The 10,454-nt window shown below is 67.5% G+C and overlaps 4 protein-coding genes across 10 annotated transcripts; 3 read left to right on the forward strand and 1 right to left on the reverse strand.

Annotated features, from left to right (window-relative positions):
- The first annotated feature begins 26 nt into the window (after positions 1-26).
- Positions 27-2,530, forward strand: APH1A (aph-1 homolog A, gamma-secretase subunit). The gene is made up of 7 exons (XM_064732666.1): positions 27-163; positions 585-743; positions 1,133-1,206; positions 1,305-1,427; positions 1,504-1,631; positions 1,839-1,962; positions 2,087-2,530. The coding sequence occupies exons 1-7, from the start codon at positions 51-53 to the stop codon at positions 2,149-2,151; spliced, it is 786 nt and encodes a 261-aa protein (XP_064588736.1). The 5' UTR covers positions 27-50; the 3' UTR covers positions 2,152-2,530.
- On the reverse strand, positions 2,511-6,289 carry CA14 (carbonic anhydrase 14). Of its 7 annotated transcripts, none has more exons than XM_064732662.1 (11): positions 6,108-6,289; positions 5,966-5,986; positions 5,081-5,260; positions 4,871-5,013; positions 4,190-4,285; positions 4,041-4,107; positions 3,816-3,973; positions 3,239-3,362; positions 3,128-3,148; positions 2,970-3,054; positions 2,511-2,871 (listed from the first exon to the last, which is right to left on the reverse strand). In XM_064732662.1, the coding sequence occupies exons 1-11, from the start codon at positions 6,157-6,159 to the stop codon at positions 2,796-2,798; spliced, it is 1,023 nt and encodes a 340-aa protein (XP_064588732.1). In that variant the 5' UTR covers positions 6,160-6,289; the 3' UTR covers positions 2,511-2,795. The 7 variants fall into 7 exon arrangements, with proteins under 7 accessions (XP_064588732.1, XP_064588731.1, XP_064588729.1 ...); XM_064732661.1 differs by having other exon boundaries at positions 5,966-5,989; XM_064732659.1 differs by having other exon boundaries at positions 5,081-5,372; positions 5,966-5,989; positions 6,108-6,225.
- Positions 6,290-6,929: 640 nt separating this feature from the next.
- Positions 6,930-9,226, forward strand: CIART (circadian associated repressor of transcription). The gene is made up of 5 exons (XM_064732688.1): positions 6,930-7,258; positions 7,805-8,096; positions 8,337-8,412; positions 8,498-8,576; positions 8,659-9,226. Exons 2-5 carry the CDS (start codon positions 7,863-7,865, stop codon positions 8,900-8,902), a joined length of 633 nt encoding a protein of 210 aa, XP_064588758.1. The 5' UTR covers positions 6,930-7,258; positions 7,805-7,862; the 3' UTR covers positions 8,903-9,226.
- Positions 9,227-9,335: 109 nt separating this feature from the next.
- On the forward strand, positions 9,336-10,397 carry MRPS21 (mitochondrial ribosomal protein S21). The gene is made up of 3 exons (XM_064732689.1): positions 9,336-9,467; positions 9,682-9,766; positions 10,181-10,397. Exons 2-3 carry the CDS (start codon positions 9,684-9,686, stop codon positions 10,359-10,361), a joined length of 264 nt encoding a protein of 87 aa, XP_064588759.1. The 5' UTR covers positions 9,336-9,467; positions 9,682-9,683; the 3' UTR covers positions 10,362-10,397.
- Positions 10,398-10,454: the final 57 nt, after the last annotated feature.

Below are 10,454 nucleotides of genomic sequence, written 5' to 3' on the forward strand. Positions count from 1 at the left end.
ATGGCCCCGTCGGGTCCTCCGGGCCGCCAGGGGGCGCTGTTGGTGCCGCCATGGCCGCCGCGGTGCTGCTGGGCTGCGCCGCCATCGCGCTCGGGCCCGCGGCCGCGCTCGTGCTGCTCACGGTGGCGGCGGAGCCGCTGCTTCTCATCGTGCTGCTGGCGGGGTGAGCGGGGCCGGGGGCTGAGGGGGCCGTGGCGGGGTCTGTGAGGCCCTTGGGGGTGCTCTGGGACGGCTCCGGGGGACACCGGGGCTGGTGGTGCCGGGGCGGCTGAGGGAGCTGTGGCGGAGTGAGGAGCCCTGAGGCGAGGGGGCTGCGAGGGGGAGATTGGGAGCAGCGCTGAGAGCGCTGCCGGTCCCGGTACCGAGCGGCTCGGCCTGGTGCCGGTGCCCTCGGTGCCATACCGGGGATCACCGGGGGACTCCGGGGCTGCTGCCCGGGGCGGCTGAGGGAGCTGTGGCGGAGTGAGGAGCCCTGAGGCGCGGGGGCAGCTCAGGAGCGATTTGGAGCAGCGCTGAGGCCGCTGCGGGTCCCGGTCCCGGTGTCGGTGCCCGCGGTGCCATCCCGGTGTCCCGTTTGCTCTCAGGGCGTTTTTCTGGCTGCTGTCGCTGCTGGCCGCCTCGCTGCTCTGGTCCGTGTGGGTGCAGCTCAGCGGGCGGGAGGACGCGGCGCTGCTGCCGCTCGGAGCCGCCGCCGCGGTGCTGCTGCAGGAGCTCAGCCGCTTCGCCTGCTTCAAAATGCTCAAGTGAGAGCAGCCCGGGGCTGTACCGGGGGCTGGGGTGTCCCTGGGCTTGGGGGAGCCAGAGCAGATTTGGGGCTCTGTGTCCTGAGGAACCCCACAAAGTGTTTTCCTTGTTAAACCCCGGGATGGGGCTGAGCCTCTCCTCGGGATGGGGCTCATGATCTCCCTGACATGGGGCTCACGCTGTCCCCGGGATGGGGCTCTCTCAGATGGGGCTCAGGCTCTCTGGGATGAGGTTCATGCTCTCCCTTCCCCTCTCCCTGGGGTGGGGCTCTCTCAGATGAGGCTCTCTCCGGGATGGAGCTCATGATCCCTGTATTGGGGCTCACTCTCTCCCTGGATCGGATCTCACTCTCTCCCGGTATTGGGTCTCACTCTCTCTGGTGGTGCAGGAAGGCCGATGCAGGGCTGGCCACCCTCAGCAAGGACGGGCGCTCCCCGCTCTCCCTGCGGCGCACGGCTTACGGTGAGCAGAGCCCCGGGTGCTCCGTCCACCTCTCCTGCCCTTCCCTGAGCCCTCCGGGGCTGTGGGGGCTCTCCTGACCCCCGGCTCCCCCTCCACAGTGTCTGGGCTCTCCTTTGGCATCATCAGTGGCCTCTTCTCCATCACCAACATCCTGGCGGACTCTGCAGGGCCAGGCACCGTTGGGATCCACGGGGACTCCCCATATTTCTTCATCACCTCTGGTGAGGCTGGGGCCATGGCACAGAGGAGGAAGAGGAGGAGGAGGAAGGCTCTGAGGCTCTGTGTGTCTCCCCACAGCCTTCCTCACCATGGCCTTGGTTCTGCTCCACACCTTTTGGGGCATCATCTTCTTCGACGCCTGTGAGCGGCGCCGCGCCGGGGGCCTGGGGCTGGTGGTGGGCAGCCACCTGCTCACCTCGGGGCTGGTGAGTCCTGGGGGGCACAGGAACCCCCACCCACTGCCCCTCACTCCCTGCCTGGGGCTGTGGGCGCAGTTACACCCCCAGCTCCTTGGGATTGTGAAGGATTTGGGGGCAACACGGGGGATTTGGGGCACACAGCTCAGCAGGGATTTGAGTCAGGTTTCCACCTTGGAGGGCTCAGGAGGGTGTGACCTCTCTCTGTGTCCCCAGACCTTCCTGAACCCGTGGTACGAGGCCAGCCTGGGCCCCATCCTCATCCTCACGCTCTGCACTGGCCTCTGGGCCTTCAGCACCGCTGGTGGCTCCTTCCACAACGTCCTCAAGTGCCTCTCATGTAAGGGGGAGCGGGGTGTCACTTGTGGGGGCTGCTGGGATGGGGCTGGATGAGTCTTGTTGAATGGGGGCTTCCACAAACCCCTAAATCACCCCCAAATTCACAAATGCTCCTTTTCCCCCAGGTAAGCAGGAGCCTGAGGGCCAGGCCATGCTCTGCTCGGCGCTGCAGGTGCCTCCTGAGGGCTGAGGGAGCCGTGGCCCCACAGCCAGACCCTCCTGTGAAAGCCTTCACCCCTCCTGCTCCGGGGGAATTTGTGTCTGCCCAGTGCCTGGGGCCCTTTGGGGTCTGACCACCACCCTCTTCCCTTTGTTCCCAGATTCTCTGAACTCCTTTCCCTCAGTTTGAGCATCTGGGGAAGGCCAGGGTGGGCCAGATGCCCTGGGGGGAGTCAGGGCAGGACCCCCCCATTTCCCTGTGTTTGTCACCCTGGGGGTGTCCCCACCCCTGGTGATGCTCTGGGCGTGGGGGACACCGGGACTGGGATGCTCAGCCCTTCTCGCCCCTGTTCAGTCCCAGGGGAGTAAATTATTTTTTTAATTAAGAGTAAAACCGTTTTACAAAACCACTGGACACTGTGGCTGCTGGGGAGAAGGGGAGGGAGGAGAAGGGGCCGCTCCCCCTGTTGTGCTCTGCTCCAGCCCTGGGGGGCACCTGGGGTGTTTTGGTTTTTTGGGGGTGACAGAATCCAGCCCAAATCCCCTCAAAGGCGCCGCTTCCCTCCTCACAAAGAGCCACCAGGAGGGGGAAAGGGCTTTATTTGCCTTGGGGCTGGGGGATGGCCTGGGTCGGCTCCTCCCAGCCCAGCCCAGCCCAGCCCAGCCCAGCCCGGGTCAGGGCTCGGCGGGAGTGGGCGAGCTCCGGGGGGAGGATTTGAACGCCACGTCCTGTGCCTGCTCCCTCCTCTCCCTGCAGGGGTAAAAACCAGCATGAGGGGGGGTCTCTGCACAGAGCTCGGGGCTCCCCCAGCTCTGGGGGTCCCTCTGAGGGCTCTGGGGGGCTCTCACCGCATCCTCTTGGCCCCAAAGCGGACGGCGAGGAAGAGGCCGGCGCAGCAGGCGATGATGCCGAAGATGATGCCGATGATTCCACCTGTGTGACACCACCCAGAGGGGTCAGGGGGGTCCCGTGTGACCCCCCCAGCCCAACATCCCACCTGGAATACCTGTGGAATATCCCTGTGGCCCTGCAAGGGAAAAACCGGGCTCAGGGCCAGCTCCTGGGGCTCCAGGAGCCGCCTGGGGGGTGCAGGGACCCTTCCCACCCCTCCGCTCACCCCTGGCGAAGGAGGAGAGCACCGAGCGCTGGTTCAGCTCCTGCGGGGCTCGGAAATTGTTCACCAGGGGCTGCGGCTCCTCCTGCTCCTTGGTGGAGTAAAGGCTTCCCTGGAGCTGCTCCAGCTGGAAGGGAAGGAGAAAGGGGAAGGGAAAGGGAAAAGGAAAAGGGGAAGGAAGGGAAGGGAAGGAAAAGGGAAAGGAAAGGAAAGGAAAGGGGAAGGAAAGGGAAAGGGGAAGGAAAAGGGGAAAGGAAAAGGAAAAGGAAAGGAAAGGAAAGGAAAAAGGGAAAGGAAAGGAAAAGGGAAAGGGAAAGGAAAGGAAAAGGGAAAGGAAAAGGAAGGAAAGGGAAAAGGAGGAAAGGAAAGGGAAAGGAAAAGGGAAAGGAAAAGGAAAGGAAAGGAAAGGAAAGGAAAGGAAAGGAAAGGAAAGGAAAGGAAAGGAAAGGAAAGGAAAGGAAAGGAAAGGAAGGGAAAGGGAAAAGAGGAAAAGAGGAAAAGAGGAAAAGAGGAAAAGAGGAAAGGCACTGGGGGGGCTCTTCCCCCAAACGCGGGGGTCGCCCCGCAGAGCGGCTCCTACCTGGGCGCGGCTGATGCGCACGGGCTGCGGGAGGAGGTTCCAGAGGACGCTCTGCGAGCAGGGCGGGGTGGTCAGGGAGCCGTTGTAGCGGTAGTAGCGCTCCAGCTGCTCGGGCAGCAGCTCCCGGATGCTGAACGCGGGGATGGCCACCGTCTGCCCTGTTGGGGGGAGCGATTTGGGGCGTGCTGGGAGGGGGATTTGGGGTTCCGCCCTCCCTCTCCTCACCTGCGTGGCGGATGCTGCCGAGATGCTTCAGGATGTTGTCATAGGCGGGGTGGGGGTTGTCTCCCAGCTGGGGGAATGAGGAGGGGTCAGTGAGGGGCTGGAAAGCGCGGGTGAGTGGGTGGGTGGGGGGCGCGGGGTGGGGTCCGTACCTCCAGCAGGACGCCGAGCACGGCCAGCCCGCCCGGGTGCTGCTGAGCCGCGCTGGCATCGGCGAAACGCTCGGTGTCGAAATGCACCACGTGCATCTGCGGCACGGGAGGGACCCTCTGAGCCCCCACATGATACCCCTGAGCCCCCCACCTGCAACCCAACCCCTGAGCCCCCCAACCCGGGCCCCCACCTGCCAACCCAACCCCTCTGAGCCCCACCCTGCAACCCTGCCACTGAGCCCCCCCCCACCACTTGAGCCCCAACTACCCAACCCCTGAGCCCCCCACCTGCCAACCACCTTGACCCCCACCCCTCCACCCCGGCTCCCATCCCGCAGTGCCCGCACCCGCTCCCACTCCCATTTCCCACCCTTATTTTTCTGCCCCCCATCCCCTCCCCGCGCTCATTTCACATCCCCAGACCCATTTCCCTCCCCAGGACCCATTTCCACATCCCCGCACCCATTTCCCTCCCCAGGACCCCTTTTCCATTCCCCGCAGCGAATTCCCGCTGTGCAAACCCATTTTTCACGCTGTTCCCACACTGCCACCCCTTCTCACAACCACTTCCCACACAATTCCCACGCCGCTTCCCGACCCCAAACCTGCTCCGTGCTCCTTTCCCACCCCATTTCCCGCCCCCAGACCCAATTTTGGCGCTGTTCCCGGTACTCCCGGTACCTCGGCGGGGGCACGGCGCCCGTCCAGCAGGTGCTCGGCTCCGGCGGCGCTCCCGGGCCGGCCCCAGTGGAAGTGGAGCTGAACGGCCGCGAAGGTTCGGGGCAGCCCCCGGAGCCGCAGGGACGGCGGCAGCGTCAGCACCGCTGTGGGACACCGGGATCAGCGGGGCCGGGACACCGGGAAGCGCCCGGTGCTCCCCCCGGTGCTCACCGGTGTGGCCGTTGTTGGCGAGGGTCAGCTGGGGGCTCTCGGGGCGCTCGTAGCCCTCGGGCCGCAGCGGCGGCAGGGATGGGTCGTGCTGTGCCCGCGATGTCGCGATATCGATGGGGGACTGAGCGCGGCCCCCGCACTCCGGGTGTGTCTCGTGCCAGTGCTGCTGCCCGTGGGGACCTGGGGGGCACCGAAATCTCTGGGGACCCCCCCCATCTTCACGCCGTGACCCCAAACGCTCTCGGTGCCCCCGAAGCGGGACGCGGGTGACATTCCCAAGGGCCTCGTTAATCTGTTGGGGACATTTTTTCCAGGCGGGAGAGCGGGGACAAAGCCGAGCCCGCGGGGCCGGGGGGGCACCCATGGGTCCCCCCGGGATGGGGCTTAGCGGGATTTGGCCAAGGCCGGATCCTAATTGGATTTGGCAGCAGGAACCTTATGTAAAGGAGCACAAAGGGACCATTGGAGCGAGGGGGGCAAGGGGGGGGCAGGAGGGGGAAAAATGGGGGGCTGCACCCGTTCACCCCCGCTGGGCCTGGGGGACACAGGTGGGTGCTCATTTGGGGGGTCCCAGATGTATAGGGGGGAGCAAAGGGGTGATTTGCCCATCCTCTTCATCTTTGGGGGGTCCCACATGTCCGGGGACATATTTGGGGGTGCCCAGGGGTGAGTAAAGGGGGGATCTGCCCATCTCCTTCCCATTTTGGGGCTCCCGGTTGTCTGAAACATGTTGGGGGATCTGCCCATCTCCTTCCCATTTGGGGGACCCAAATCAAGGGGGGTTGTCACCCATCCACCTCCCCACCTTCTGGGGAGCCCCTCAGCTCATGGGGGGGTTTGGGGTGTGGGGATAAATGAGGGGTCCCTGAGCGGGGCCCCACTCACCCTCATACGTCCAGTGGGGACCTGCTGGGGAGAGTGGAGGATTTGGGGTGGGGGCTCGGCTGAGCCTCCTGGCCCCACATGGGGGCACCTGAGGGGGGCTGGGGGTGCACCCCAAGGTGGGATCTGTGGGGGGGGGACTCACCAGCGGACAGGGCGGGGGCCAGGCCCCCCAGGAGCAGCAGCACCCTCAGCATGGCGGGGGGCAAGGGGGGCCGGGCGCCACCGGGCCGGCCCTAAATACCCACCCGGGGGGACGGGCCCCCCCGGGGGGACGGGGAGGGCAGGAGGGGCCTCGCCCGGGGTGTCGGGGTGAGGGGAGGCTGAGGATGGGGCGGCAAGCGATGCAATTGTGGGGTGAGGGCTTTGTACGACTGGGATTTTGGGGCGAGCGGTTTGGACTACTGGGTTTTGTGAGGTGAGGAGTTTAACGGATTGGGGTTTATGGGGCTCTGGGGGGCCCCTGGGCCTGGTGGAGGGTCGTGGGGAGGGGTCTCGGGGTCACCGTGAGCCTCCTGTGGGAAGAGCCGGGTTGGGGGCTCTGGATCTGGGAGAGATTTTGGGGGGAAGATTTTGGGGGGCTCGGGGGGAGCCCCGGGCAAACCCCGCACGCTCTCCCAGGCCACGCCCCTCTGCGGAAAGCCCCGCCCATCTGCTGGAAGCCCCGCCCCGCGGGCGTTCCGCCGCGCGCGAGCGTGACGTCATAAGGGGACCCCGCCCCCACGTGGGGGTCCACGCGCCGCCTCGCCCCGGTTATGTAACGGAAAGGGGCGGGGCCGCCACGCCCATTGGCCTAGCAGCGCCGCTGGGACCGCCGCCCATTGGCTGAGGGAACGGGGGCGGTGCCCGGAGCCGCGTGCCCCGAATCGCCTCGCAGGGGGGCGTGGCCAGAGCCCCGCCCTCCGGCCAATCAGCGCCGGGCTGCGGCAGTGAGCCAATAGTTTAAAAGGGGCGGGGCCTCCTCGGGAGCGGCGGCCAATGGGAGCGGAGCGGGGCGGGGCCCGGCCGGAGGCACGTGCGGCCGCGCACGTGTCCGCGTGGGGCCGCCGCGGGCGGGGCGGGACCGGCACCGGGACACAGAGACCGGGACACCGGAACAGCGGCACCGGCACGGGGACACCGGCACGGCCACCGCCGAACCTGCCCGGGGACACCGACAGCGGCCGGGAAACAAGGACAGCGGTACCGGCAACGGGACACTGATACCGGAACGGTGATACCGGCACCGGGGCAGGGACGGGAACAGCGACACCGAGACAGGGACAGCGGCACCACCGCAGGTGCAGGCGGGAGCAGGTGGGACCCGGGGTGACCGGGGCTGGGGGGGTGGTCCTGGGGGTCCCATCACGGGTGGGAAGGTCCCGATCACGGTGGGGGCTCCTGCGGGGGGATCTCGGTCCTGGGGAGGGGGCGGCAGGGGATGGAGAGGGGGGAGCTGCTGGGGGGTCCCGGGACTGGGGGGTTCCTGTATTGGGGGGGAATGGGGCGTCTCCTGGGGCCTGGGGATGCACCTGGGGCTGGGGGTGTCCCTGAGGCTGGAGGTGATCCTGGAGCTGTGGGGTGGTCCTGAGGTTGGGGGTGTCCTGGGGCTGAGGGTGGTCCTGGAGGGTGTTTTTGGGTCTGGGGGTTGTCCTGGGCTGCGGGTGTCCTGGGTGAAGGGTCCCAGTGCCACCTGGGTCCCTGCACCCCCACCCTGCTCAGGAGATGCCCAATCTGCTCCCCCATGCGAGGCAGCACTGGGGCTGTGGGGATGACACCCCCACAGGAGAACAAGGCAGTTCTTTCCTCGCCTTCCATTTTTGTCCGATATCCCCCCGGTGTTTCCCTCCCTCCGTCCCCCAGGCAGCCTCGGCTGGAGCTGAACGCAGCGAGAGGCTCCCCTGGGGGGGCCAACCCCGCCATGGAGCCCCCTGCCCGCGCCTGCTCCTGCGGCTCCCCCGCCTCTGACAGCGGGGCCGAGGCCGAGAGCTCCCCCCGGAGCCCCCCCAAAGCCGAGCGGAGCCGCAAGCGCCCGGGGGGGCTGGAGCGGGGGAGCCCCGAATCGCCGCCGTCCCCGCGCGGGGGGAAGCGCCCGCGGAAAGGGGAGGGCGGGGATGTCCCTCCCAGCGATGGCGATCGACTCTTTGCCCAAAAGGTGAGGTTCTGGCACAAAAAATGAGGCTTTGGCACAAAACAAAGCAGCACCCTAAAGATGGGAGGTAGGGGAGGGCTTGGTCCCATAAAAAAAGCTGGGCCTGCCTCAGTTTCCCCACCTGAAATGGGTGGGTGGGGAAACTGAGGCAGGATTTGGGGGTGAGGGGTACATGAGACCCCTCCCCATTGTGGGTGCAGCGCAGTCACCTCCTCCTCCTCCTCATCCTCCCTGTCCTGGCAGTGCCGGGAGCTCCGGGGCTTCATCCGGCCGCTGGCGGAGCTGCTGGAGGGGCTGCGGCGGGGCCGATACGACAGAGGTGGGTGCCCCCCACACCCTCATCCCCCTCCCCCGGACACCTCTTTCCCTTTGGGGAGAATTCACCCAATTTCGGGCCTCCCCAGGGCTGAGCAGCTTCCAGCAGAGCGTGGCCATGGACCGGCTCCAGCGGATCATTGGGGTGCTGCAGAAGCCAGAAATGGGGTGAGTGTCCCCGGTGTCCCCGTGGGGCGGGCACGGGGGTGTCGCCGCTCCGCAGAGCGTGACCGCAGCTCTCTCCCCGCAGTGCTCGCTACCTGGGGACGCTGCTGCAGGTGGAGGCCATGCTGCGCCTCTGGTTCCCCCACGTCGCCCCCAAACCCGCGCTGGACTCGGCTCCTCCCGCGGCTCCCCCGCGCCGCCGCCCTCCCGCCGGTGCCGCCGGGGCTCCCCGGTGCCGCCGCCTGCCCGGGGAGCTCCCCCTCGGCGGCCCCGCGGAGCCGTTCCAGCAGCGGGGACCCCCCGAGTCCCCCCCGGCGCCGGACGTGTGACGCCCCCCCCGGCTCGGGGGGGGTTGATCTCGTCTGCATTTCTTGGTTTTGCCTTTTTTTGATTTATTTTTTACCGGTGGTCAGTGAGACCCGCGGGCGGGCGGGACTGACCGGGGGAGGCACCGAACCCCTCCCAGAAGCCCCAACCGCGGGGCGGCCGCGTGCCTTGGCCGGAGCGGAGCCCCCTCCCCGCGGGGACCGGGCCCTCCCGGGCTTGTGCCTTCCCCCGGCGGCTGGGGGGGAACGTGGGGACCCCCCCGAGTGGGGAGGGCCCGGAGCCGGCCCTGCTGGAAGCAATAAACGCCGCGGGAGCGGCCGGGGCCAGCCGGTGTCGTGTCCTCTGTGCTCGCTGGGGCGGGGGGCGCGTTCCTATCCCGGGGGGGGGCCCAGAGCCGGTCCCGGTCCTTGGTGCCCCCCAATCCCCTCCGCTGTGGGACCCGGAGAGGCCCCGCCGGTCCCGGCTGTGGCCGCCGGAAGTCCCGGTATTACCGGAAATCCCTCCCAACGGAAATTCCGCCTTCAGCCGCTTCCGGTACCGGCGCGGAGCGGCTGCGGCTTCACCGGGGTTAGTCGGGACCGGGACTCTACCGGGAGCGGGGAGAGGCCGCTTGTAGGGCGGGGGGTCCCTGTTGTGTTCCCTTCGGGCTCCCTTGGGCCCCTCGGTGTCCCCGGGAGCGGGGCGGGAAGCACCGGCCCCTCTCTGAACCCGGGGCGCGGGGAGGAGGGAGCGGCTCCCCCGAGCCCCGGGACCGCCCGGTTCCACCGGCCCCATCCCGCAGCCATGGCGAACCACCTGCGCTTCGTGGGCCGCACGGTGATGGTGCAGAACGGGAACGTGGAGGCGGCGTACGGCGTCCTCAACAGGTGAGCACCGGGGGGAACTCCGGAGGGGCTGCAATTCCTTCACGCATTGGGTTCAGAAGAAGGATTTCTGGAGCAGAAAGTGACGGGAGGGTCGGACAGGGCTTTTCTCATCCGCTCGGCCCGGGTGGGAGCAGAGTGAAATAAAGGAATGTTCCTCGGGAAGCGCAGGAGGAGGCGCTGCCATCGCTGAGCTCTGTGCTCACAGACCTTCGTACATCCCACAGTAAACGGAGCTCGGGGGGTTCCTTCCCCTCATGGATGGACGGCGAGGAGAAGGCGTTGAGGGGCCCGCACGGTGACCGGGCCGAGGGGCGCGCACCGGGACCGGGCCATGCCCAGGGCTGCCAGCATAGGCTGGCTCATCCCCGATCCTTCCCTGCCGCTGTCACCGCTGTCTCCTCTCCCCTCCCTCAGGATCCTGGCGCAGGACGGCGTGGCAGACGCGGTGCGGCGCTCCCGCTACTACGAGAAGCCGACCCGGGAGCGGCGGCGGCGGGCGTTCGAGGCGTGCCGCCGGGTGTACTGCGCCGAGATGGCGCGCAAGATCGCCTTCCTGGCTAGGAGCGCCCGCCAGGACCCGTGGCTGGGCTGTTGAGGGGGTCCGGTCCCAATAAAAACCGTCTCGCTTTAATTGTTTTAATTGAGTTTGGTTAATGAGGGCGTGAGGGGAAGGGGGCGTTGGCGATGG

The sequence above is a fragment of the Zonotrichia leucophrys genome, chromosome 25 (genome assembly GCF_028769735.1).
Source record: "Zonotrichia leucophrys gambelii isolate GWCS_2022_RI chromosome 25, RI_Zleu_2.0, whole genome shotgun sequence".
Taxonomy (NCBI): Eukaryota; Metazoa; Chordata; class Aves; order Passeriformes; family Passerellidae; genus Zonotrichia; species Zonotrichia leucophrys.